This window comes from Scyliorhinus torazame, chromosome 12, assembly GCF_047496885.1.
Source record: "Scyliorhinus torazame isolate Kashiwa2021f chromosome 12, sScyTor2.1, whole genome shotgun sequence".
NCBI classification, from domain to species: Eukaryota; Metazoa; Chordata; class Chondrichthyes; order Carcharhiniformes; family Scyliorhinidae; genus Scyliorhinus; species Scyliorhinus torazame.
In genome coordinates, this window is record NC_092718.1 from 203,425,226 (window position 1) to 203,452,549 (window position 27,324).

The 27,324-nt window shown below is 45.9% G+C and overlaps 1 protein-coding gene across 2 annotated transcripts; it reads left to right on the forward strand.

Annotated features, from left to right (window-relative positions):
* The first annotated feature begins 1,660 nt into the window (after positions 1 to 1,660).
* On the forward strand, positions 1,661 to 26,916 carry LOC140386888 (tapasin-related protein-like). Of its 2 annotated transcripts, none has more exons than XM_072469722.1 (9): positions 1,661 to 1,812; positions 3,778 to 3,957; positions 6,555 to 6,845; positions 7,305 to 7,643; positions 15,639 to 15,965; positions 19,264 to 19,356; positions 21,167 to 21,208; positions 24,576 to 24,628; positions 26,292 to 26,916. In XM_072469722.1, exons 1-8 carry the CDS (start codon positions 1,767 to 1,769, stop codon positions 24,614 to 24,616), a joined length of 1,359 nt encoding a protein of 452 aa, XP_072325823.1. In that variant the 5' UTR covers positions 1,661 to 1,766; the 3' UTR covers positions 24,617 to 24,628; positions 26,292 to 26,916. The 2 variants fall into 2 exon arrangements, with proteins under 2 accessions (XP_072325823.1, XP_072325824.1); XM_072469723.1 differs by having other exon boundaries at positions 21,192 to 21,208.
* Positions 26,917 to 27,324: the final 408 nt, after the last annotated feature.

Consider the following 27,324-nt stretch of genomic DNA (forward strand, 5'->3'; position numbering starts at 1 on the left):
CACCACCAGGCCCTGTATATCGTTTTTATTCTCTGCTGCTTTCGCCTTCACGACCCGAAGCTCCTGCTCCTGGGTCTTTTGTTCCTCTTTCAGCCCTTCAATCGCCTGTAATATCGGGGCCAACAACTCTTTCTTCATTTCCTTTTTATCTCCTCCACGCAGCGTTTCAAAAACTCTTGTTGTTCAGGGCCCCATATGAAACTGCCACCTTCCGACGCCATCTTGGTTTCTGCTTGCCTTCCTTGCCGTTGTTCCAAAGGATCCGCTGCAATCCGGCCACTTTCCTCTCCTTTTTCCATCCGTGTCCAGGGGGAACACCCTTCTGGTTTACCGCACGGTGTTTTCAGCCGTTAAAATTGCCGTTGGGGCTCCTATCAAGAGCCCAAAAGTCCGTTTCACAGGGAGCTGCCGAAACGTGCGACTCAGCTGGTCATCGCCGCACCCGGAAGTCGTGGGTGAGTATTACTGAAACAATGCGGGTGAGTATGAAATTAAAAGCATATCTACGATAAATAGTGGATATAATATTGCCTAGCTGCTGCTTCGGCAGATTTAAAGCTACTGTATTGCCACTAACTAGTCAAACAACAGCAACATTCAGAATCCACAGCTAAGAAAACCAGAACCCATCCTCCAACCATAATATCATTTGGCCCAGGAAAATACCAGGAATGAGTTTGTTATTCATGTCGCCAGGGATGAATTAATTCATAGGCCTTTGTTCGGGTCCCCAGCCAAAATGTGGGGTAATACAGAGAAAATACAATCATTGGCTGAGACTTGTAGTATTTAAATATGCATCAGAAGATTAGAGGCATAGTTGGCAGATGTGTTAGGATATAAAATACTGACAGCATTTTCATAAATAATCTATATTACTGTCACAAGTAGGTTTACATTGACACTGCAACGAAGTTACTGTGAAAAGCCCCTAGTCGCCACAGTCCGGCGCCTGTTCGGATACACGGAGGGAGAATTCAGAATGTCCAATTCACCCAACAAGCATGTCTTTTGGGACTTGTGGGAGGAAACTGGAACATCCGGTGGAAGACACAGGGAGAACATGCAGACTCCAGTCCCCTCTTGTGTTATGTGTGGAGGAACTGTGGAGGGGCCCCTAGGAATCTTTAGTCTGGGGCCCCTCGGGACGGCACGGTGGCACAGTGGTTAGCATTGCTGCCTCACACCTCCAGGGTACCGGTTTCAATTCCGGCCTCCGGTGACTGTGTGGAGTTTGCACTTTCTCCCCGTGTCTGCGTGGATTTCCTCCGGGTGCCCGGTTTCCTCCCACAGTCTAAAGATGTGCATGTTAGGTGGATTAGCCATGATAAATTTCCTCTTAGCGTCCAAAAGGTTAGGTGGGCGTTACGAGGATAGGTTGGAGGCGTGGGCTTAAGTAGGGTGCTCTTTCTAGGAGCTGGTGCAAACTCGATAGGCCGAATGGCCTCCTGCGCTGTAAATTTGCTGAAAACTGATCTTTTTACTTTCTTTTCGTTTCGGTCTCCCCCTCCCAAAGACTGAAATCTGAAATAAATAAACCAGCACCTCCCCACCCCGAGCCCACAGCATCCCCTGCACCTCTCCGCTCTCCCACCCTCTTCCCTCCGCTCCTCCTCGCTCCCTCTTCCACCGTCACTCACTCCCACAAGCGAAACTGACCTCTCTCCAACCCGCGATCTGCCGGCAACTTCCTCGTTCAATTGAAAGCGAAAGTATCGCCCAGCAGGCGGCCTGAGCAGCAGCAGCGCCCAGCCGAAGTGGCCGCAATGCATTTGAAGATATTCCTTAGGCCCCTTTGGATGCTCGCTGCCGGTAAGGCGATCAGACGGTGCCAGGCTAGAGGGGGGCTGATGGTCATTTGGCGATTGTGTTGGGAGTTGGCCGCAGAAAGCGGAGTTTCCAATGTGAAACTGACAAATGCCCATGGCATCCCCCCCCCTGGCGCTAGCCCAGGGTAACGTGGCAGGGTTAGAGTTCCTGGCCACAGCCCCCCCCCCCCCCCAAAAAAAAAAGAATCGTACTCAATATGGTACTGAACATGCAAAGTGGCAAGTCAGAAAACCATTGGCTGGCCTGTGTCATTGGCGGGAGAGGGCAATGTCTTTGAGGACCCCTCCCCTTTCCAAGGGTGAGCGAAGACTAGAAACATTGACCCTTTACAGGTGCAATTTACAATGAGACCAGCGCATTCCCCTCGATCAGGTCTTTTATGGCATTGGAAAGGTCTTGGTGAAGATTGGCTCTGGTACCTTTGGATCAGTTCACACTAGTGGGGTTGGAATGTCCTCCCTGAGTCACAGGAAGCTGGTGCCAAGAGTGTAGTGCTGCAGGAGTGCCAACAGTCGCTTACCACGGTAAATGAAACCGTAAACCACACTTAGAGATATTTCAAAGCTCTACGGTACTTTTAAAGGGTGAGTTCTCCCTTAAGTTCCATCAAACATTTATCTCTTGATCAACGTCCACAGACCCGGGTTCAATTCCAGCCTCGGGTGACTGTGCGGCATTTGCACGTTCTCCCCGTGTCTGCGCGGGTTTCCTCCGGGTGCTCCGGTTTCCTCCCTCAGTCCAAAGATGTTGTGAGATAGGTGGGGTTCCGGAGATGGGACGGGAGGAATGGGCCTAGGTAGGCTGCTCTTTCTGCAGTTCGATGCAGACCTGATGGGCTGAATGGCCTTTGTGCCGTTCTATGGAGAGCTAAGGTCAGTGCTCAGTGGAAGCAAATCTCAGTTTCTCCCCCCCACAGATGATGCTGCCAGACCGGCCGAGTCTGTCCAGCAATTTCTGTTTTTATTTCAGATTTCCAGCATCCGCGGCATTTTGCTTTTCAGTCTTTTTATAGCCTTTAGTAGAGGAAGGCCTGGATAGAGGTGTTGAGTTTGGATAATTGGATATAGACTGCTCGATGATAGATGCAGGGTTGCAGATCAAAATAAGTGGGTAATATTTTGCCGTGTTTATTGCCTCACTATTTGGGCAGCACGGTAGCATAGTGGTTAGCACAGTTGCTTCACAGCTCCAGGGTCCCAGGTTCGATTCCTGGCTTGGGTGACTGTGCGGAGTCTGCACATTCTCCCCGTGTCTGCGTGGGTTTCCTCCGGGTGCTCCGGTTTCCTCCCACAGTCCAAAGATGTGCAGGTTAGGTGGATTGGCCATGATAAATTGCCCTTAGTGACCAAAAAGGTTGGGTGGGGTTACTGGGTTACAGGGATGGGGTGGAGGTGTGGGCTTGGGTAGAGTGCTCTTTCCCAGGCCCGGTGCAGACTCGATGGGCCGAATGGCCTCCTTCTGCACTGTAAATTCCATGATTCTATAATGTGGAGCGGTTCAGTAATTAATCCAACACTGAAACCAATTGCACCAAGTTAGGAACAGGAGGAGACCATTCAGCTCCTCGAACCTGTTCCACAACTCAATGAGATTTTGGCTGGTCCACATCTTATCTCCGCACACCCATTTGGGTTGCAAAGGACAGTACTCCTGTGCAGTACTGAGTGAGTATGGCGGTTTTGCCTGGATTACGTGCTCAGGTTCCTGGGGTAAGACCTGAACCCATCATTGGATGGCTCCAAAGCAAGAATGCTGGTGACTGAGCCACAGCTGCCACTTAAGAAAACGTATGCACCTAAAAGCAGATCACCACCAGTGTAACAATGGCAATTAATCTGGCGACCCCACTTCCTGGTATTCAGTGAAGCGCCTGTGTAACGTGTGGAGTGACTGTATGCATTTGGTGTTAAAACCTTCCTTATAAACTCCTCGATTTATTTTTTTAAGCCATCGTGCAGGCACAGAATAGACACACGGTCCAGAACAGAAAGCTGGAATGCATGTTTGTGGAGGAGAAACAAAGTGAAGAGACTCAAATATTTGGGCCTACAACCATCAAGAGGAAGGCCTTCCTGCTGTCTGGTGATCTGAATATAAATGAGAAGGCCATTATTTTTAAACTTCAAGGTAATGTGCATTGATCATAAATTAATTTTCTAATGGATTAGAGTATAAAAGCACAAGGGTTATGCTGCAGCTATACAAACCTGGTTAGACCCCATTTTTAGTACTGAGTGAAAACATTTTGCCCTAGTGGCCCCTAGTTCTAGATCTCCAATGGTATCGCTCATGGTAATTCAGACAATCCACTCATTTCTAAGGACTGGAGTAATGTGCGATTTAAAATACAAATGGGGTAATTTGAGTTTAATCTGCCTGTTGGAAGAGTGATGGGATCAAATGCAACTCCGGTTTTATACCCAAGTCACTCTGGAGCAATATTGGCCAGAGAGTAAAACTGGAGTAGCATATGATCCCATGCATTTCCTGCATTGCAAGTTGGGTTAACATTACACTCAAAATCATTATTCGTCAGTTAAATATAAAAGTACATTCCTTAAATTCTACAAAAACAATTGAATCCAGAGTATGAAGCTGAGGGAAATTGACAGGCTCGATCCATGGTCAGGTTGAGTGAAGAACGTAAAGGGGGGTTGTTATGTTCCAGAAAACCAGTTACTGAAAGTTGATACTGCTGCCAATCTTTACTCAGCTTTATATTTATTTGCAGTGACACATTACAAGCATATCCCTCTGTGTGGATTTAGACCCATGTCCGCTGGTGGCCATATTTGGGGTGTCGGATTCGCTGGTGGTTCAGTCTGGGGTCGAGGCAGATGTTGTCTTTGCCTCACTAATAGCCCGGAGACTAATATTGCTTGGTTGGAGATCTCCTACTCTGCCCAGTGCCTCTGCTTGGTTGGGTGACTTAATGTCATTCTTACACTCGGAGAAAGTCAAATTCACCATCAGGGGCTCGGTGGAGAGATACTACCTAAGATAGAAACCATTTATTTCCTTTTTTAAGGATCTAGTCTCAGACAGTTGTTAGCGGGTTGAGTTTAGTTTTAGTATTTATGTTAATTATGTGTTTTGCATTCTTTTATTCTCGCTTGTGTTGATTATTATGTAAAAACTCTAATAAACAGGTTCGATCCCGGCCCCAGGTCACTGTCCGTGTGGAGTTTGCACATTCTCCCCGTGTTTGCATGGGTTTTGCCTCCGCAACCCAAAGATGTGCAGGGTAGATGGATTGGCCACTCTAAATTGCCCCTTAATTGAGGGGGAAAAAAAATAATTGGGTACTCTAAATTTATTTAAAAGATAAAAATTAAAAGAACTTTAAAAAAACCTCTAATGAACATATTAAAAAAGATGCATGAGCACCATTTCGAAGAAGGCCGGAATAGGGTGCACAGAATCAGACTATCATTGCAGTAAATACCCATCGTTCACAACCCCTTATATCGCAAAATCATTTACCCCGTAAATAAATTTGCACATCTAATAGCGGCCCCAAAACTCACTCATCTGGCGTTTAGAACGTTGAACTCTCACCATTCCCTAAGAAAGAGCGTACAGCGCATGCGCTGTCTCTGCGCATGTGCAAGTTGGCTGTTCGTGATTCCGCATATCACGAGAATACGCGGGAAAGGAATGGTAGAAGTTCACTGTATCCCATTTCTGTTTGTGGGAGCTTGCTGCGCATATATTGGTTGCCCCACTTCCTACATTATACAGTGACTACTTGTCAAATGTGCTTCATTGGCTGTTAAATGTTCTGGGATATCCTGGACAGTGTGAAGGGCACTACACAAATGCAATCCTTTCTGGATCATAGAGGATAAGGTACGGCTAAGAATTCACTGAGAGAAAAGAAGCAAATGTGTGCAACATCCAAAATCATAACATTGACACTTATTTGCTCGAAGCTTGTGGGGGATGGGGCTAGGTAACTCAGTCAGGGTAACATGTTTCAAACAAAAATTGGATGTACTTGCCAGTAATTAGTTTGAAGAATTTGGGGGGGGGCAAGATAATGTTCATTGGTTCTTTTGCTCCCTAAGTCATGTCTTTTAAAAATAGCTGGTCAAATTGAATTGGTGATGTTGATACAACTGATTGAGAGAGATGGATTTTCAGTTCAAAAGGGGACAACTCAGGATTCATAGAAATCATAGGATTTACAGTGCAGAAGGAGGACACTCGGCCCATCGAGTCTGCACCTGCCCTTGGAAAGAGCACACCACTCAAGCCCACGCCACCACCCCATCCCCATAACCCAGTAACCCCACCTAACCTTTTTTGGTCACTAAGGGCAATTTATCATGGCCAATCCACCTAACCTGCACATCTTTGGACTGTGGGAGGAAACCCGAGCACCCGGAGGAAACCCACGCAGACACTGGGGGAACGTGCAGACTCCGCACAGACAGCCACCCAAGCCGGGAATTGAAGCTGGGACTCTGGAGCTGTGAAGCAACAGTGCTAGCCACTGGACTACCGTTCTGCACGGTTGAAGAGTAATATTTCAATATATGAATGCCCTGGCTGTTTCCCTTTCTATCACAAGGTATTACAGGAAGATTTGCAGAATCTTACAACTGAGGAGGATTAGCAAAATGTGTTTTTAGCATTGAGACCCAGCTTTCTGTGAAGGATTTGCATAGTTTCCCGTTAACTTGCTGTTTAATTATTATGAGACTCTTCCTCCTTATCCACAGCCTCTTCATTAGATGTTTTCCAGTATGTGGATGAGAAACCCGACAATTTGGGATGCGAAATTAGCAGGTACTCCACCCATGGCATCCACGTTCCCTGGACGCACCAGGGGAAGGAGACCATTACAGACGTATGGTTCACAGTGACAGTAAGGAACCTGAAAAGCAGCTTCACTGCAACCAGCTTCATGAGGAAGATAGAAGCTCCTGATAGCCAACAGGCTGAGAACAATGAAGCGAAAGCCGATGAAGAAGATTCTGCCATTGGCGATACGGACACTCTGCTAGTTCAAGGTAATGTTCGGATGCTAACCAGCCCAGTATAATTTTGGAGAGAATGCTGCAAAAGTATACATGCGCCGCGGTAATGTTTGCCTCCCATGGCAGTGTTAAAAATCCATCAATGAGTGGACAAAATATGTACCCGCGCACCATAAACAGCATGAAATGAAAATCGCTTATTGTCACAAGTAGGCTTCAAATGAACTTACTGTGAAAAGCCCCTAGTCGCCACATTCTGGCGCCTGTTCAGGGAGGCTGTTACGGGAATTGAATCGTGCTGCTGGCCTGCCTTGGTCTGCTTTCAAAGCCAGCGATTTAGCCCTGTGCTAAACAGCCCCTGCATGTGACTGGATCAGTGAAATGATGAGCCTGTAAAGAAAATACAATTTTATGTGTTTTTTATCTGGGGTATAAATAGCGATGGACTGGTTGCCAAACGCAAGATAATAGCTTTTTCCTTTTACTTGTTAGTGAGCTACGTGGTGCACACCAGCACCCCGTTGACCAAAACCAAACTAAAGCAAGACCTGGTTCTGGACTGTGGCTACAAAATTGACCACAGCACCGACTTTAACATCGACTGGCGATACCAACACAAAGGGATCAAGAAGAAATTGTTCTCCTACAATGGGCGACACGAGCAGGTTGAACACCTGGAGAAAGGGGTCGAAGTATTCATGGACCGGATCAGAACTGGAAATGCTTCTATCCGTATAAGAAATATCGACGTTCAAGATGAAGGATCCTACACTTGTTCCGTATATGTCCCGCCACTCTTTGGAATACAAACCCTTGAGGTGGAGGTTTTGGGTAAGATGCTGAATCTGACGAATTGATGAACGTTTATAAATGAACGGGTCAGGAGAAATGACTGTTAGAATTTATGTGGGTAACAAAACAGTGTCACAATCAGTGTCCCTGCTTCAGACGTAGTGTCTGGGTAATTATTTCAAACTGCAGGCCGCTGAATGCATGCATTTTCACACCAAGTCGAAGGGCAGGTTATTAACATTAGTCCCAACTAATGTTAATAACCTGAATTTAGTTGTTAGCCAGATCTTGGTAGAAAGTTAGAGGAATGGCAGGGAAGGGAGTGCAATGTTCCTCCTGCAGGATGTTTGAGGTGAGGGATGCCGTTAGTGTCCCTGCTGATTTTACCTGCAGGAAGTGCTGCCATCTCCAGCTCCTCCAAGACCGAGTTAGGGAACTGGAGCTGGAGTTGGAAGAACTTCGGATCATTCGGGAGGCAGAGGGGGTCATAGATAGCAGCTTCAGGGAATTAGTTACACCAAAGATTGGAGATAGATGGGTAACTGTAAGAGGGACGGGGAAAAAACAGTCAGTGCAGGGATCCCCTGCGGTCGTTCCCCTGAGAAACAAGTATACCGCTTTGGATACTTGTGGGGGGGACGACTTACCAGGGGTAAGCCATGGGGTACAGACCTCTGGCACAGAGTCTGTCCCTGTTGCTCAGAAGGGAAGGGGGGAGAGGAGCAGAGCATTAGTAATTGGGGACTCTATAGTCAGGGGCACAGATAGGAGATTTTGTGGGAGCGTGAGAGACTCACGTTTGGTATGTTGCCTCCCAGGTGCAAGGGTACGTGATGTCTCGGATCGTGTTTTCCGGGTCCTTAAGGGGGAGGGGGAGCAGCCCCAAGTCGTGGTCCACATTGGCACTAACGACATAGGTAGGAAAGGGGATAAGGATGTCAGGCAGGCTTTCAGGGAGCTAGGATGGAAGCTCAGAACTAGAACAAACAGAGTTGTTATCTCTGGGTTGTTGCCCGTGCCACGTGATAGTGAGATGAGGAATAGGGAGAGAGAGCAATTAAACACGTGGCTACAGGGATGGTGCAGGCGGGAGGGATTCAGATTTCTGGATAACTGGGGCGCTTTCTGGGGAAGGTGGGACCTCTACAGACAGGATGGTCTACATCTGAACCTGCGGGGCACAAATATCCTGGGGGGGAGATTTGTTAGTGCTCTTTGGGGGGGTTTAAACTAATGCAGCAGGGGCATGGGAACCTGGATTGTAGTTTTAGGGTAAGGGAGAATGAGAGTATAGAGAACAGGAGCTCAGATTTGACGTCGGAGGAGGGGGCCAGTGTTCAGGTAGGTGGTTTGAAGTGTGTCTACTTCAATGCCAGGAGTATACGAAATAAGGTAGGGGAACTGGCAGCATGGGTTGGTACCTGGGACTTCGATGTTGTGGCCATTTCGGAGACGTGGATAGAGCAGGGACAGGAATGGATGTTGCAGGTTCCGGGGTTTAGGTGTTTTAGTAAGCTCAGGGAAGGAGGCAAAAGAGGGGGAGGTGTGGCGCTGCTAGTCAAGAGCAGTATTACGGTGGCGGAGAGGATGCTAGATGGGGACTCATCTTCCGAGGTAGTATGGGCTGAGGTTAGAAACAGGAAAGGAGAGGTCACCCTGTTGGGAGTTTTCTATAGGCCTCCAAATAGTTCTAGGGATGTAGAGGAAAGGATGGCGAAGATGATCCTGGATATGAGCGAAAGTAACAGGGTAGTTATTATGGGAGACTTTAACTTTCCAAATATTGACTGGAAAAGATATAGTTCGAGTACATTAGATGGGTCGTTTTTTGTTCAGTGTGTGCAGGAGGGTTTCCTGACACAGTTTGTTGACAGGCCAACAAGAGGTGAGGCCACATTGGATTTGGTTTTGGGTAATGAACCAGGCCAGGTGTTGGATTTGGAGGTAGGTGAGCACTTTGGGGACAGTGACCACAATTCGGTGACGTTTACGTTAAGGATGGAAAGGGATAAGTATACACCGCAGGGCAAGAGTTATAGCTGGGGGAAGGGAAATTATGATGCCATTAGACGTGACTTGGGGGGGATAAGGTGGAGAAGTAGGCTGCAAGTTTTGGACACACTGGATAAGTGGAGCTTGTTCAAGGATCAGCTATTGCGTGTTCTTGATAAGTATGTACCGGTCAGGCAGGGAGGAAGGTGCCGAGCGAGGGAACCGTGGTTTACCAAAGAAGTGGAATCTCTTGTTAAGAGGAAGAAGGAGGCCTATGTGAAGATGAGGTGTGAAGTTTCAGTTGGGGCGATGGATAGTTACAAGGTAGCGAGGAAGGATCTAAAGAGAGAGCTAAGACGAGCAAGGAGGGGACATGAGAAGTATTTGGCAGGAAGGATCAAGGAAAACCCAAAAGCTTTCTATAGGTATGTCAGGAATAAGCGAATGACTAGGGACAGAGTAGGACCAGTCAAGGACAGGGATGGGAAGTTGTGTGTAGAGTCTGAAGAGATAGGCGAGATACTAAATGAATATTTTTCGTCAGTATTCACTCAGGAAAAAGATAATGTTGTGGAGGAGAATGCTGAGCTCCAGGTAAATAGATTAGATGGCATTGAGGTAAGTAGGGAAGAGGTGTTGGCAATTCTGGACAGGCTGAAAATAGATAAGTCCCCGGGGCCTGATGGGATTTATCCTAGGATTCTCTGGGAGGCCAGGGAAGAGATTGCTGGACCATTGGCTTTGATTTTTATGTCATCATTGGATACAGGAATAGTGCCAGAGGACTGGAGGATAGCAAATGTGGTCCCTTTGTTCAAAAAGGGGAGCAGAGACAACCCCGGCAACTATAGACCGGTGAGCCTCACGTCTGTAGTGGGTAAAGTCTTGGAGGGCATTATAAGAGACAAGATTTATAATCATCTAGCTAGGAATAATATGATCAGGGATAGTCAGCATGGCTTTGTGAAGGGTAGGTCATGCCTCACAAACCTTATCGAGTTCTTTGAGAAGGTGACTGAACAGGTAGACGAGGGTAGAGCAGTTGATGTGGTGTATATGGATTTCAGCAAAGCGTTTGATAAGGTTCCCCACGGTAGGCTATTGCAGAAAATACGGAGGCTGGGGATTGAGGGTGATTTAGAGATGTGGATCAGAAATTGGCTAGCTGAAAGAAGACAGAGGGTGGTGGTTGATGGGAAATGTTTAGAATGGAGTTCTGTCACAAGTGGAGTACCACAAGGATCTGTTCTGGGGCCGTTGCTGTTTGTCATTTTTATCAATGACCTAGAGGAAGGCGCAGAAGGGTGGGTGAGTAAATTTGCAGACGATACTAAAGTCGGTGGTGTTGTCGATAGTGAGGAAGGAAGTAGCAGGTTACAGAGGGATATAGATAAGCTGCAGTGCTGGGCTGAGAGGTGGCAAATGGAGTTTAATGTAGAGAAGTGTGAGGTGATTCACTTTGGAAGGAAAAACAGGAATGTGGAATATGTGGCTAATGGAAAAGTTCTTGAAAGTGTGGATGAGCAGAGGGATCTAGGTGTCCATGTACATAGATCCCTGAAAGTTGCCACCCAGGTTGATAGGGTGGTGAAGAAGGCCTATGGAGTGTTGGCCTTTATTGGTAGAGGGATTGAGTTCCGGAGTCAGGAGGTCATGTTGCAGCTGTACAGAACTCTGGTACGGCCGCATTTGGAGTATTGCGTACAGTTCTGGTCACCGCATTATAGGAAGGACGTGGAGGCTTTGGAACGGGTGCAGAGGAGATTTACCAGGATGTTGCCTGGTATGGAGGGAAAATCTTATGAGGAAAGGCTGATGGACTTGAGGTTGTTTTCGTTGGAGAGAAGAAGGTTAAGAGGAGACTTAATAGAGGCATACAAAATGATCAGGGGGTTGGATAGGGTGGACAGTGAGAGCCTTCTCCCGCGGATGGAAATGGCTAGCACGAGGGGACATAGCCTTAAACTGAGGGGTAATAGATATAGGACAGAGGTCAGGGGTAGGTTCTTTACGCAAAGAGTAGTGAGGCCGTGGAATGCCCTACCTGCTACAGTAGTGAACTCGCCAACATTAAGGGCATTTAAAAGTTTATTGGATAAACATATGGATGATAATGGTATAGTGTAGGTTAGATGGCTTTTGTTTCGGTGCAACATCGTGGGCCGAAGGGCCTGTACTGCGCTGTATTGTTCTATGTTCTATGTTCTAACACCTGACAAAATAATCTTTAATCTTAAGCCTCATTGTCAGCAATCAGCATGATTGGAATTCAGCTCGGGTTGCTGGGGTTTATTGTAGAGGGGCTAAATGGCCTATTCCTAGGGCGGCACGGTGGCGCAGTGCGTTAGCATTGCTGTCTCACGGCGCTGAGGTCCCAGGTTCGATCCCGGCTCTGGGTCACTGTCCGTGTGGAGTTTGCACATTCTCCCCGTGTCTGCGTGGGCTTCGCCCCCACAACCCAAAGATGTGCAGGGTAGGTGGATTGGCCACGCTAAATTGTCCCTTAATTGGAAAAAATGAATTGGGTACTCTAAATTAAATTTTTTTTAAATGGCCTAGTCCTGGTCTTCTGTTCCAAATCCTGTCTGAGGTATTCCTTACGCGAGATTGTTAACATGATTCACACCGGTTGTTGACTTGGAAACCAGGACACACAGCTTTGCTTTATAAAGAGAGCTTATTGACATTGTTTAGTCTCAGAGTTCTCCTCCCCTATTTATATGTCCTTAATTAAACAAAGCCCTTCACCAGCGTTCCAGTAATATAATTAGCATTCAGTTAGCAGAGGTAAATCTAATGGTAGATGTTAAACTGAGGCCTTTAGGAGACGGTTTTTGGTTCCCTGTGAATTTTGTTTCTCTCTAATCCACATTAAGTGTCTTGGAAGCCCAACGTCAGATTTGCAGACCACACCAATAGAAAGAGAACAGTAAAGACAAAAGATTCAACAAAATGTTTGCAGAAGAAATTGGTTTTGCAGCCGGCAAATTGAACTCTGAAAGAAGGAACTTGCATTTATATTGAGCTTTTCATGTCCATGAGATCCCGTAGAGCTTCACAACTGATACGATACCTTTGAGTTATATTCACTCTGGCAGCTAATCACTGCACTAATAATGCAGAGGCCTGGGTTAATGTGTTTTTGGGCCTATCCACTAAATAGAAGAACAGAATTAACTGAGGGATAAATTAAAAGGGGCCATGCTAACAGGAGCACAGCCCAAAAAGAACAAAGAGGAAGGGAAACTCAAAAGCATTACGTCAAAATGTGAAAACTGGGGTCGATAAAGGAATCCAACCCCTGCAGTGCCCACCGAGCACAGAAGGCCTCAAGAGTGTGCCCTTGGACACCACATGCTCCCTCCAGGAACATCCGGCCGCGAGAGGCTCAGGTTAATGCTATGGGGACACAGGTTCGAATCCCACCACAGCAGCTGGTAGAACTTGAATTCAGTTAATACATCTGGAATTGAAAGTTAGTCTCAGTGATGGTGACTGTGACAACTATCATCGGTTGTTGTAAAAAACGATCTGGTTCACTGATACCCTCTAGGGAAGGAAATCTGCCATCCTTACCCTGGTCTGGCCTACATCTGACTCCAGACACCCAGCAATTTGATTGACTCGTAACTGCTCTCTGAAATGACCCAGCAAGCCACTCAGTTAAAGGGCAATTAGGATTGGGCAACAATTGCTGACTTTTTGTCAGTGACACCCCCCCACATTCCCCGAGAAAATAAAGAAAAATCAGCTCATGGCATGACTCCGCAAGCACCGATTAAATAAATGACATATGATCGGCATTTAGTGGTGCGGGTTGAGAGGTAAATGTTGACTTGGGACACTCATCCAGACTCCAAACGTTAGCTCCCTTTTCTCTCCACAGCCTCTTGTTTTGCTGTTCTTCAAATAGTGCCATCCCTTACGTCTATCTCAGAAGGCAGACAGGGCTTCATTTCAATGTAGCACCTGAAAAACAGCACTCCAAACACTGGTGCTCCCTCAATACGGCGCTGAAACATCATCCTCAACCATGTGCTCAAGTGTCTGCGGGGAGACTTGAACTGATAAACCGTTACCTTAGAGGCAGACCACTGGGCAATGAAATTTAGCAGTGATACATTGGTTGCTAACATGCCCATCACAGGGTAAGTTCTGTGATTCTGCAGCACCAGCTGGTAGCCATGCTTGGAGTGCACGCCTCCCCAGTGGGAACACAAGATTGGTGAATTTACCCTTCTAAGCCAGCAGTAGACTGGAATGGAACAAGGGTGATGGAGTAATAGGATAGTTCACGCTAAGATCCATCATAAATACCATGGGCCAAACTATGACCTCCTCTGCTGGATGGTTCATAGAATCATAGAATCACTACAGTGCAGAAGGAGGCCATTTGGCCCATCGAGTCTGCACCAACGCTCTGAAAGGGCACTCCATCTAGGGTCAGGCCCCCACCCTAAATCTGTAACCCAGTAACCCCACTGAACCTAACCTTATGGACTCTAAGGGACAATTTAGCATGGTCAATCCACCTAACTTTTGGACTGCGGGAGGAAACTGGAGCAACCGGAATTGAACCCGGGTTCCTGGCACTGTGAGGCAGCAGTGCCAACCACTGTGCCACCGTGCCTCCCTTATGAATTAAGTTAGGGTGACACATGAGAATAGTGATAGATTCATTCTATTCAATGTCTGGACAATATGGTGAAGCAGTTTAAAAAAGCAAATCACATGTACATCCATAACTTCAAGGGCAAGGAGCTGAATTTCATTGGGAAATCATCTAGGGTTAGGCCCAGATTGGGGTGAGGTGGGGAAAACCTCAGGTGCCATTTTCTATCCAGCTAGCTTGGCAGATTATTTTACTTGTGCTCACATCACTACTGCTGAACTCTACACACCAGCAGTGCATATGAGTTTAACACGATCAGGTGTGGAACAGTGATTTTGGGTAAACAGCTGCTGAAAAGGTCCCATTCCATTGCTACACTCAGTTAAAGGCACCTTCGGATTCATTGAGTTCAGATCTCGAGACAGAAGTGGTCATCGTCCGCCATTAGCATGGCTCGAATAGACTCCTTTGACCTGCACTATTGTGGTACCACGTGGATATGGGCTTGGACTGTACTCCCGCTGTATTGATAAGTGAGCCGAAGTTAGCAATGCAAGCCAAAGGAGACGACACGGGGATGATGTTGTCCCTTGTTGCTAACTGAACAAGTGCTGAGCCTTCACAGAAAGGTTGTACAGTCCGAGTCCTGCCACTCGCAAACACATTCCTGGCAGATACATGAAACACATGCTTTTTTTAAACCAGCGTTTAAAAGTATGTAAGTGTGTTACATATGACTGTATGTGAAAATATCGGCAACCATAGAATCAACAGTGCAGAAGGAGGCCATTCAGCCCAACTAGTCTGCACCGGCCCCTTGGAAAGAGCACCCTACTTAAGCCCACGCCTCAACCCCATCCCCGCAACCCAGTAACCCCTCCTAACCTTTTTGGACACTAAGGGCAATTTATCATGGCCAATCCACCTAACCTGCACATCTTTGGACTGTGGGAGGAAACCGGAGCACCCGGAGGAAACCCATGCAGGCACTGGGAGAACGTGCAGACTCCGCACAGACAGTGACCCAAGCTGGGAATTGAACCTGGAACCCTAGAGCTGTGAAGCAACAGTGCTAACCACTGCTACCATGCCGCTTGAAAAGAGGAAAGTGGAGAAAAATTAGAAAGGATTTAAAAAAAAATTTTTTTTCATTTTAAAAAATTGGTACAGTCATGTCCCCATCGGAAGACTATTAATCCAATTTAATTCCATTTAAAGGGATTGAAAGCTACAAGTCCTAAGGATGGAGGGGGGGGGGAAAGAGATCCAGGAAGATCCTGCCCGGCCTTAAGTGTTAACAAACCTATAAAGTTTGTATGTCCAGTTGTACAGTAACGTCATTGCAGTGTTAATGTAAGCCTACTTGCCGACAATAATGAAGATTATTATCATTATTATTGCGATAAATTAATTTGCTTCTTTCGTTGCAGAGTCGCCCATTGTCTCTGTGGACCTTGATTCACTTTCCCTGAAGGAGGGGGACGAACAGAAGCTGGCATGTGAGTCGGGGCGATTTTATCCACTCGATGTCACGGTGAAGTGGCTGCGGCAGCAGGGCGAGGGGCATATGCTGCCCGTCTACATGACCAACGTCGTGTTCTCACCCCACAGGCGGAACAAGGATGGCACCTACAACATTACCAGTTTCTTCAGGTTCATCGCCTCCCTCAGGGACAATGACGTTACATACATGTGCCGGGTTGAGCACATCAGCTTGGCGAAACCGATCAAACGTTACATCCATGTAAAAGTAGAGGGTAAGCAATGAGGGGAATCCTATGACGCTGTTCGCTTAAAATTGTTCCAGCGTCGACCTGCATTGAAATCTGATGCCATGATGGATGTTCATGTCGTAATTCCCTCTCGGATTGATATATTTTTAAAAAGGGACAACTTAGTGTGGCCAGTCCACCTACGCTGCACATCTTTGGGTTGTGGGAGTGAGACCCATGCAGACACGGGGAGAATGTGCAAACTGCACACAGACAGTGACCCGGGGTTGGGATCGAACCCGGGTCCTCAGCGCCGTGAGGCAGCAGTGCTAACCGCTGCGTGGCCGTGCTGCCAGCTCTCAGATTGATATTGAAGCAATGGCAATTCTCTAAGAGTGTCCATTAATTCACCTAATGTTGCAACCATTTTATAACCAACCTGGTTCCTTGGATTAAACTGATTAAGATTGCCCAAAGGTCCACCGTTGGTATACGTTTGCTGCCTGACAGGGCTCTTGTTTTCTCATAATCTGTTTCAGTCAGGAGAAAGGAGCTGAACAAACTGTAAATTCGGCACAAATTTGGCACATTTTATTCCAGTTACTCTCCATTCATTTCCAATTTGGAGAATTTGCTAAGTTCTTGTCGTACTTCATGTCCTTTGCAAGTACGGTGGAGAATGTAAAAATGATAGCAAGAAAGGTTTGTGCAATGACCTTGTTGCTATAGGCTGTACTTTTTCTATACCGATCGTGGTTCACTCTCCATTGTCATCAGCAACTACTCCTGTAGCCTGCTTGGGTGTGGTATTAATGGCTCTACATCCTCATGTGGCAATTGTCATTGTCACTACAAGATCTGGCAGGAAAGGACTGGTCAGCGTTTTTACTTTCCTGCTCTATTCCCCCACATCCCCGGATTCCCTGAGGGCAGCTGGAAAAAGATGGAGAAAAGTCGTACCAGGGATAAAGCAAGAAACACTATTGATGAATAGGTTTCAGCAACTAGTCTACGTGTCACACATGGAAAGTCTAGGGAATTGAGAAACCGGGTCGTTCTATTGAAGAAATCATTCACTATTTCTGCTCTTCTGCAGGATTGACCACAAAAAGGTATCGCATCTATGTTTGAAAAGGCAAAGAAAGCTGACTGAGATGGTGGCCGATCTGGGATAAAATGACAGAAACTCTTGTTGGGTTTATGCTGGAGGACTGCCCATATAGCTGAAGAGTCAGCTAGCATGGATTTAACAAGGAAAGATCCTGCTCTTAAATTAAAAAAAATTATTTCACGGGATATGGGGGTCCCTGGCTGGGCCAGAGTTTATTGCCCATCCCGAAAATCCTTCGAGAAGATGGTGCTGAGCAGTCTTCGTGAACCGCTGCAGTCCATGTGTGTAGGTACACCCACAGTGCTGTTAGGAAGGGGTTTCCAGGATTTTGACCCAGTGACAGTGAAGGAACAGCGGTATAGTTCCACGCCAAGATGATGAGTGACTTGATGGGGAACCTGCAGGTAGTGGGGTTCCCATGCATCTGCTGGCCTTGTCCTTCGAGGTGGTAGAGGTTGCAGAAGGTGCTGTTGAAAGAGCCACAGCAAATTGCTGCAGTGCATCTTATAGTTGGTACACACTGCTGCCATTGTGTGCTGGTGGTAGAACGAGTCAAGAGTTGAAGGTGATGGATGGAGTGCTAATCAAGGATGTGCTGTTGAGCTTCTTGAGTGTTGTTGGAGCTGCATTCATCCAGGTAAGTGGAGAGTATTCCATCACAGTACTGACTTGTGCCTTGTAGATGGTGGACAGGCCTTGCGGAGGCGGGAGGTGAGTTACTCGCTATAGGATTACCAGCCTCTGACCTGCTTTTGCAGCCACAGTATTTAAATAGCTGGTACAGTTCAGCTTCTGATCAACCTCCAGGATGTTGACAGTGGGGGAATTCAGCGATGGTAATGCCATTAAAGGGGAAATGGTTGGGGAATCACTGTCTGGCATGAATGTTACTTGTCACTTGTCAGTCCAAGCCTGAATGTTGCCCAGGCCTTGCTGCATTTGGACATGGTCTGCTTCAGTTTCTGAGAGTCGCAAATGGTGCTGAACATTGTGCAGTCATCAGCGAACATCCCCACTTCTGACCTTATGATAGAGGGAAGGTGATTGATGAAGCAGCTGAAAATGGTTGAGTCGAGGGCATTACCCTGAGGAACTCCTGCAGTGATATCCTGAGTCTGAGATGATTGACCTCCAAGACGACAACCATGTTACTTTGTGCTCAATTTGACTCCAGCCAGTGGAGAGTTTCCCCTGATTTCCATTGACTTCAAGTTTGCTCGGACTCGTTGATGCCACACTCTGGACAAATGCTGTCTTATGTCAAGGGCAGTCACTCTCAGCTCATCTCTTGAGTTCAAATGTTTTGTCCACGTTTGGACCAAGATTGTTATGAGGTCAGGAGATATAATGAGGTCAAATTCTTTGATGCTATTGTAAACAAACGGTGGGATTCCTTGTGATATAGTTTAACTGGATTTTCAAACAGTTGTTAGCAATTTCGACAAGAAAGATTTATAACAAAAGCAAACCCATAAGAATCAAAGGTAAAATATGGGGACTGGACATGAATAAATAGTTGGGAATAAAGAGTGTAAAATGTACGGTGTTAGTGGGAGTGGAGATGATGAATGGCATATCACAGGGTTCGGCCCTTGGAACCTTGCTTTGTATTAATATGAATGACCTTGGATGCAGAAATCACTGTAAGCTTCATTGATCAGATAATTATAAAGTAGAAAAGAACAGACAAAGCATATGGTTAATTCTGTGAAAAAGTACTTATGGCACAGTGGTTAGCACTGCTACCTCACAGCTCCAGGGACCCGGGTTCAATTCCGGCCTTGGGTGACTGTGTGGAGTTTGCACGTTCTCCTTGTGTCTGTGTAGGTTTCCTCCAGGTGCTCCAGTTTCCTCCCACAGTCCAAAGTTATGTAGGTTAGTTGGATTGACCATGATCGATGAACGTGGTTACGAGGATAGGGCCTAGGTAGAGTGCTCTTTTGGAGGGTCGGTATAGACTTGATGGACTGAATGGCCTCCTTCTGCACTGTGGGGATTCTATGGATTAGCAACAGAGCAAACAAATCATATTTAATTCCACCAAATGCAGCACATAACAGTGAAAAATGTTTTCTGTTTTTTGGAGGTATTGGTTTGAAGGATATATGGTGGCCAGGGCTTCCCGCTCTTCTATTTCTCCTTTTAGGGGAGTTCCTCTTTTCAATGTACACATTTACATGTGATAGAAGTCTCAAAAAACTGACACATGATTTTTATCTTTTGATTCCACAGCACAGCCTCAGATACTTCTGTTCATCTTAGGTTCAATTACGATCCTCGTTGTCTGCATTTTCCTGGTCATCCTACTGATTCAAATAAAAAAAGGTGAGTATTTGCTGTTACGAATTCTCTGCTGTCCGTCAGCCTTGACTGATACAGTCTCTTGACTTTCACAATAATCACCTTTACAATTGACCAATCTTTGCACTAACATTTTTCAAGAACATTTTCATTTGGAAACTCAGACCAGAGAGGGGTTTGCATAGAATCACATAGAATGTGCAGCACAGAAACAGGTCATTGTACCTAAAATGTCTTTGGTGGTGTTTATATTCCACACCAGTGTCTCTCTCTTTCTCTTCTCTCTCTCTCTCTCTCTCTCTCTCTCTCTCTCTCTCTCTCCCCCCCCCCCCCCCCCCCCCCCCCCCCCACCCACCCCACCTGTCCCATCTGCTTTATCTTACAGCATGGCTTTCTGTTACCTTTTTCTCTCATGTACTCGTCTAGTATCCTTTTAAAAGCACCTAAGCTATGCTTTGTCAGGGATATTGAGAGATAATACAGCTCCCAGCTGGAGAGAGTAATTAACCATGAGCGAAATCAATGTAGATTTCTAAACTTGTTGTAGCTTGTAACTTTGAACAAGATTTCCGGAGGCATGTTATGAAGTTATGTGCTTTGTAAGATTTATCGAACTAGTTGGACAGCGGGGCCAGGGTTGGTCTTTTAATTGCTGACTTGCTATTTGTCAACAGTTCTGTTAGGGTCAGATGAATTTTATAGTTTAATTGGTAGTGATGCAGATCGTCTTTTTGAATGAAACACCAAAAAGAGTAGATTTACCAAAATGAGATGTTTTGTGTGTTTGCAAAAAAACAGACCCATCAAAACAATGAATGACATGTTTGAAAGGGCAATACTCAATTTTATTGAAATGCTATGTCAGTGATTGTCTTTTATTGAACCCTCTCCGGTAGTTGCTGAAGAAAGCTTAGGCTGATTGCTTAAGAAGAAGTTGTGGCAGGTACAACAGAAAGTGTGAAAGGGTCCAATGGTGATGCGATTATGTTAGAGTAGCTTTGCCTGGTATTTTCCCGAAGGAATGACAGTGGAGGCTTCCTGGATGGCACGACAAGGATTTTAACCCTTGATACAGGGTGGACTGAGGGCAGGAAACCTTAAGTATCATCAACAACAAGATTTACTGTAATGAACTATCACAGATAAAGATGGAAGGATGCTGCGCAGTTTGGAAAACAGGAACAGTGACTGAAGATGTTGGCGAAGAGATATATTTCCTGGGGTTTTATACGGGGTGGGGCGATATGAGGAGTTCAGGAAGATGCTGGGGTGTGGTGGTTGAAGACTCTAGCACTGATTCCGGGGAAGAGGGAATTGGGCGATATCGTAGATCAGTGTTGGTTGGAAGAGTCCGGGATGTGAGATGGGCCATAGGGCTGGATGAATTTGTTAGAGGCAGAGCGGGACAGATTCAGGGAGCGTTTTGCAAACAAAGATTTTGAAATCAAGGGATCTTGGCAAAGGGGGCACCTCAAGGGATCTGTGCACTGTTAAGCGAAGCAAGGAAGGGACAAAGATATGGATGAGAGTTTGAGCACCCTCAGAGGTGAGGTAGTGATAGAAGACTTTACTACAATGGTTGAGATGGGCAACCTTGTTGATGGATTTGATTTGTGATTTGACGCTCAGCTCTAGATGCGTGCATCAGCTGTCCAATAATGTTCAATTTATTATTCTCGAGCCTAAAGCCTGAATGAGAGTGCCGCAGTTAAATTAAAGATTTGTAAAGTCAGATCTTTTTAGTTTTTTGCCTTAAAGCGTCTTTCTATTTTTTGAGTGGTATCAGCACTGATATTCTCTCTGTTCACCACATGGTGTGTTTTTGAGTTTTCAGTGACCTCCTATCTTTTCCTTTGCAGTCACAGAAAGAAACAAGGTAAGAACAGTATTATTTGGATTTTCTTAATGTTTCAAAGTCGCGCGCAGAGAATGTATAGAAAAAGGATAAAGGTCATTTTGGGCAGATATAATGTGCGTAGACCGCTGAATGTATTGGCAGTGTAGACGTATTTTCTTGTCCTCTGACAGACTATGAGGAAATGTTGAGCAGGTTGAGCCCATACTCACTGCAGTTTAGATGAATAAGAAGAGATCACATTGAAACATATAAGATTATGAGGGGGCTCTTGACAAGCTAGATGCTGAGAGACTGTTCCCCTTCATGGGAGGACCTAAAATGAGGGGGGGGGGGGACACAGTTTCAAAGTAAAGGGTCTCTCATTTAAGATGGTGTTGAGGAGGAAGTTGTTCTCTCGGAGGGTCATTAGTGTTTAGAACTCTCTTCCCAGAGAACAGACTGGGTCAGTGATTGGATTCCATGCTGTATTGATTGACAAGGGAGTCCGGGCTATGGTGGGGAAGGCAGGAAGGTGGAGTTAAGGCCACAATCAGCTCAGCCATGTTCTTACTGAATAGTGGAGATGGCTCGAGGGGCCGAATGGGATACGCCTTCTCCTGTTTCTTACTGTTTTATGTCGTTTCCTGGTTTCACAAGCATGGACAGCTCCCAATATTCAACTACTCTGTCAATCCTGATTGGTTAGTCTGAGCTGAGGCATCAGGAGGAATCTATGGTTGGCCGCAGCTTCCTTAGACTAGCAAAGGCTAACGGGTTCAAAATTCCTAGGGACTTCACAAAATGAGAAATGGGTGCCAAGAAGCAGTGGTGGAGTTCGGACGGACCATTGGGACAGGAGTAGGCCATTCAATCCCTCCAGCTTGTTTCTTCATGCAGTGAGATCATGACTAACTGTATCCTAACTTCAGTTATCCATCTTAGCTCCATATCCCTCACTCCCTTGGCAAAAAATCTATCACTCTCAACTTTAATATCATTAATTGAATGAGTATTTTTGTGACGGAGAGCTCGCCATCTCTACCACCCTCTATGTGAAGAAATGTTTCCTAAACTTTTCTCCTGAATGGCCTGGCTTTGATTGTAATGTTATGTTAGACACCTTGCACCCCCCCCCCCCCCCTCCACCCAAACCACCGCCACCAGAGGGAAAGATTTCTCTCTATCTACCCTATCACTTCTTTTCAAAATACTAACACCCGCAATTAAACCACCATCTAACCTGTGATATTCCAGGGAATACAAGCCTAGTTGATGTAACCTCTCTTCATGGGTTAACCCATGATGGCAGCATGGTGGTGCAGAGGTTAGTGCTGCTGCCTCATGGCGCCGAGGTCCCAGGTTCGATTCCGGCTCTGGGTCACTGTCCGTGTGGAGTTTGCACATTTTCCCCCTGTTTGCATGTGTTTCGCCCCCACAACCCAAAGATGTGCAGGGTAGGTGGATTGGTCATGCTAAATTGCCCCTTAATTGGAAAAAATGAATTGAGTACTCTAAATTTAAAGAAAAGATAAGTTAACCCATGTAGGTTGAATCTCCTTCTTTCCAATATATTCTTTCTAGTATGTGGTGCCCAGAACTCCTGATATGGTCTCACCTGGGCTTTCTATAGTCCTCGGGACATAAAGGTTAACATTCCATTTGCCTACTTGATGATTTTTACTACATGACAATTATATTTTAGTGAGCTGCTGTACATGGATGCCTAAATCTCTTTGGATTCCTGTTGTTCCTGGCTTTTCACCATTTAAAAAAAAAACCTCTGATTTTGACTAATAAGAGTCAAGCTACCTGGTTTACATTTTCAAACAATGCTTGGCAGTTAACTGTCGCTTAACATTAACTGGTGTATCCTCCATGGCAATACTTCCAACAATCAAAATCTGCTTGCCAACCAATTAGCACTCTCTTCTCATACAGTATAAAGCTTTTGTTTCCAAGGGCAGCACGGTGGTGCAGTGGTTAGCACTGCTGCCTCACGGCGCTGAGATCCCAGGTTCGACCCCGGCCCTTGGTCACTGTCCGTGTGGAGTTTGCACATTCCGTGTTTGCGTGGGTTTTGCCCCCACAACCCAAAGATGTACAGTGTAGGTGGATTGGCCACGCTAAATTGCCCCTTAATTGGAAAAATTGAATTGCATACTCTAAATTTATTTTTAAAAAGTTGTTGTTTCCTCTTGCATCCTGATGAGTGCCTGACGAAAAGCTTTGACAAAATGTATTTTTTCAGCAACTCTCAAATTTTGTATCAAACAAATATTTGTTCCTTATTCTTATGAATGAAGGGTTCTATTTCCTTTAGAACAAAGATATTTAAGGGCAGCACGGTGACACAGTGGTTAGCACGGCTGCTTCATGGCGCCGAGGTCCCAGGTTCGAACCTGGCTCTGGGTCACTGTCCATGTGGAGTTTGCGCATTCTCCCCGTGTTTGCGTGGGTTTCGCCTCCACAATCCAAAAGATGTGCAGGCTAGGTGGATTGGCCATGCTAAATTGCCCCTTAATGGAAAAAATTAATGGGGTACTCTAAATTTTTTTTTTAAAAGAACAAAGATATTTTACATTCTGACGCGTTTAAGGTACTTTTGTACTTCCCTGCCCTGAAATTATGTTCTTTCTCTTTACCAAGAAAAAATACATGGTCCTATCCTTTCTTGTTCATAGCTTTGCATTATGGGGGTTGAGAAGGCTTTTATCGGCTCAGGGGAAAACGAGTATGAAAATGGAGAGATTTATTGAGGGAGTTCAGGGAGTAGGAGCAAGGTGATTGATGGTTCTGCCACCTGTTGATGGGCAGAGGAGGGAGGTCAGAATCCGAGGCCTAAATGGACTGTGGCAAGGTGCAGGAATGGAGTTCGTTGCAGAGGGGAAGGTCTGTTGATCCCATTGTGTCTACGATTAATTGCGGAGTTCTCAGAAACAATGCTCACGGAGTCAGAAAACAGTGGATGTTGGTGAAGAAGGGGATGATTGGTTGAAAGAGGCTTAATGCTGGCCAAAATGTGGGTGGTGAAAAAATACATTTTGTCGCAGCTTTTCGTCTGGCACTCCTCAGTAGGTGACATATAGACTAACCAGTGAAAAGTACTCTTGAGAAATTGAGCCTGGACGTTGTTAAGGGTTTCCACTGTGTTTAGGTTGAGACAGGAGATTTTGGGGGGGGAAGTAGAGATTTAATTGACAGATAATATGTGGAGTTTGACATTCAGCTCGGATTGAATTAACAAATTAAACCAAGTAGTCGAAATGAATATGATTACATAATGGGTTTTTAAAATGCTCATCTTTTTAAACGTGCTTTTGTAAATAGCCCTACAGCCATTAAAAACGACATAAGCTGTTATGATATGGTATAGTATTTAATGTTCTTCCTTTTAACTTCTCAACAGAAGAAGCCCTACTGATCATTGGAAAAGAGGATTCAGTGTAGGCAGGAAGGAAGGTAAAAACCTGTGTTTATGTAGGAGTTTAGCATGTCTTGGAGCATCCCAAAATGCTTCCCCACCAACGACTTACTTTGGAGTGCAGTGACTTTAGGAAAATGCAGCAGGAATCTTAAGCACAGCAACATCCCACTAAGAGAAAATGAAGCGACTGAGTAATTAATCTATTTGTAATGTCAGTGGCCGAGGGAAAAATGTTGAGCAGGGCACTGGAGCAATTCCCTGCTCTTCTTCACAGAGACGTTTTGCATCCACTTGCAGCATTAGAAATGGAGGACAAGGTTTCAGTGTAACTCTGCACTCCCTCAGTACTCTGTTGGCATGTCAGCCAGCCAGTCATGTTCCAAGTCCCAGGATGAGACTACAACCTGCTGACTCCGAGGCAGGAGTGTCACTCTTTGAGCCAAGCCGATTAAGTATGAATATTACTTTCATCTTTACTCGTCTCGAAGGCCATTGTCACTGATGAGTGACAGGGCCTGCAACTGGCCACAGGATAAGCTCCAGGTTAAGGCTCACCTTCCCCCATAATCCAGGTGGCTGTATGATCTGTATTAATCCAGAGCAAGTTGATGTTGCCAACCATGTCCAGATCAGTCCATTTGTTGACAAGCCCATTCTTAGATTGTTCACTTCTTCTTCCATCCCCTGCGCTTTACTATAACAGTGGAGAGCTACTAGGACAGTTAGCTCCTCCTAATATTAAAACGTAGCTGCTATCCTGATGGTAACCATTTCTCTAGACCAGAAATGCAATGGAGAGCCATCAGTGTAACTCCAGTCTGCAGGATCCATGTTATTATAAGCGGGTATTGGCTTTAAACCTGTCATGCACTAAATTTCTATTCCATTTTCTGCTGCAGTTACTCTGGGAAGAGTACTCCCCAATGTCCAATAATGCCATTGATCACACAAGGTTAACAGCAAGAGCAGGCACAATTATTTATTTATTTTTAGCCCCACTCTCCCACCCTATCCCCGTAACCCCACCTGACCTGCACATCTTGGACACTCGGCAATTTAGCATGGCCAATCCACCTAACCTGCACACTTTACATAGTGGTTCCATTCTCACCACTGAGTAACCCTCCAGAGACACATGACCTAAGCTGCCAATCGGTGTAGTACTGAAGGAGTGCTGCCTTGTGATAGATGACGTCGTTCAGATGAGCTATTAAACTATATATCTCGAACACGTGGGACTCGTTGTACGTCTCAAATACAGAGACTGCCGCCTTAGGCTAAATTACTGAAGCTAACTGAATGAAGAGCTGTCAATCGGCCTTAGGGTGGCACAGTGGTTATCACTGCCGCCTCACAACGCCAGGGTCCCGGGTTCAATTCCGGCCTTGGACAAGTGACTGTGTGGAGTCTGCACGTTCTCCCCGTGTGTGCGTGGGTTTCCTCCGGGTGCTCCGGTTTCCTCCCACAGTCCACAAATGTGCAGTTTAGGTGGATTGGCCGTGCTAAACTGTCTCTTAGTGTCCAAGGATGTGTAGGTTAGGTTAAAGAATTGTAGGAAGAGGGAGGGGAACTGGGCTTGGGTGGAATGCTCTTTCAGAGGGTCGGTGCAGACTCGATGGGCCGAATGGCCTCCTTCTGTACTGTAGGGATTTTATCGTTCTAAACCAATGCGACTAATTCTCCTTTTTCTTCTGTTAGGAGTGATCACAAATTTCCTGCGGCTGTGGACTGAATCAATTGAGGGGACGTTACTTAGTACTTTGTTGGCCTCCCCTGACAATGTTAAATCCTGACTCCATTCGTTACAAAACCAAGAGCCGAACATGAAAGACGGCGTTTTTCATCCAGTGCTGGTTATGTTGATGGGCACCATTGAGAGTGTTCATAGTTTGGGACTGGAGGTTGTGTCTGATGCAGAGATGACTGGTTCCTGCCTTCCCAGCGACCTGTAGAGCTTTTCAGGTGATAGGTCACTGCCTCCAGGTACTGTCGAGGCATTTCTTGTGCTCAGTATGTCCCGACTGTCTTGAACGGCAGAATTAAACCGGCGTTTACAGCCCAGTCAACTTTTTACATTTTCTCTCCCTTGCATTCAAATTTTAGAAAAAGACTTGCATCCCCTTAAGGTTAATGCCCCCTTCTGTAAAAAAGGGGTATAAGGGGCATATTAAATGTGCGCTGTAATTCTTTGCGGGTGGTGGGTATTAACCGGGGATTCACTTGGGCTCCCTTCAATAGGATCAGACTGAAATTGTGGTTGTTGGGTTAGGAGATGCGTGCTTGTAATGTGTGTTTCTGTAAATAAAAACGTAACATTTTCAAAGATTAGGCTCCAGTTTTATCCTTCACTGCCTGGCATTCAGTAGGCTCCACAATTGCTAAAATGTATTGGTTGGATGTGAGGAGTTGGATTCTGGCCCGTGCTACATGGATGTGTTGGAGGTAAACTGGTACACAACTGGCTCCTGTCTGATGTTCCTTCCATTCGTTTCAATGGAGAGACAATCCAATGTGAGATCCTCTCTGTTTTATCTTCCATTCCGCACTCGCCCAAATGGGTGCTTTGTACGGATAAAGATGTTGATTGACTCCACGGTCCCACATAATGTATCCGGTGGAGTCTGCTGCAGTTTCCCAGACGGACGCGCCTCTAAACCTTCATAAGACCATAAGAAATAGGAACTGGAGTAGGCAGGCCATTCAGCCCTTCGAACCTGATCCACCATTTAAT

Bases quoted from the DNA above. Each gene is read 5' to 3' on its own strand.
- LOC140386888 (XM_072469722.1), top strand. From the start codon at position 1,767: ATGCATTTGAAGATATTCCTTAGGCCCCTTTGGATGCTCGCTGCCG. The intron at 15,966-19,263 runs GTAAGCAATGAG...TTGATTCCACAG, and splicing joins CATCCATGTAAAAGTAGAGG to CACAGCCTCAGATACTTCTG. The intron at 19,357-21,166 runs GTGAGTATTTGC...TTGAGTTTTCAG, and splicing joins ACTGATTCAAATAAAAAAAG to TGACCTCCTATCTTTTCCTT.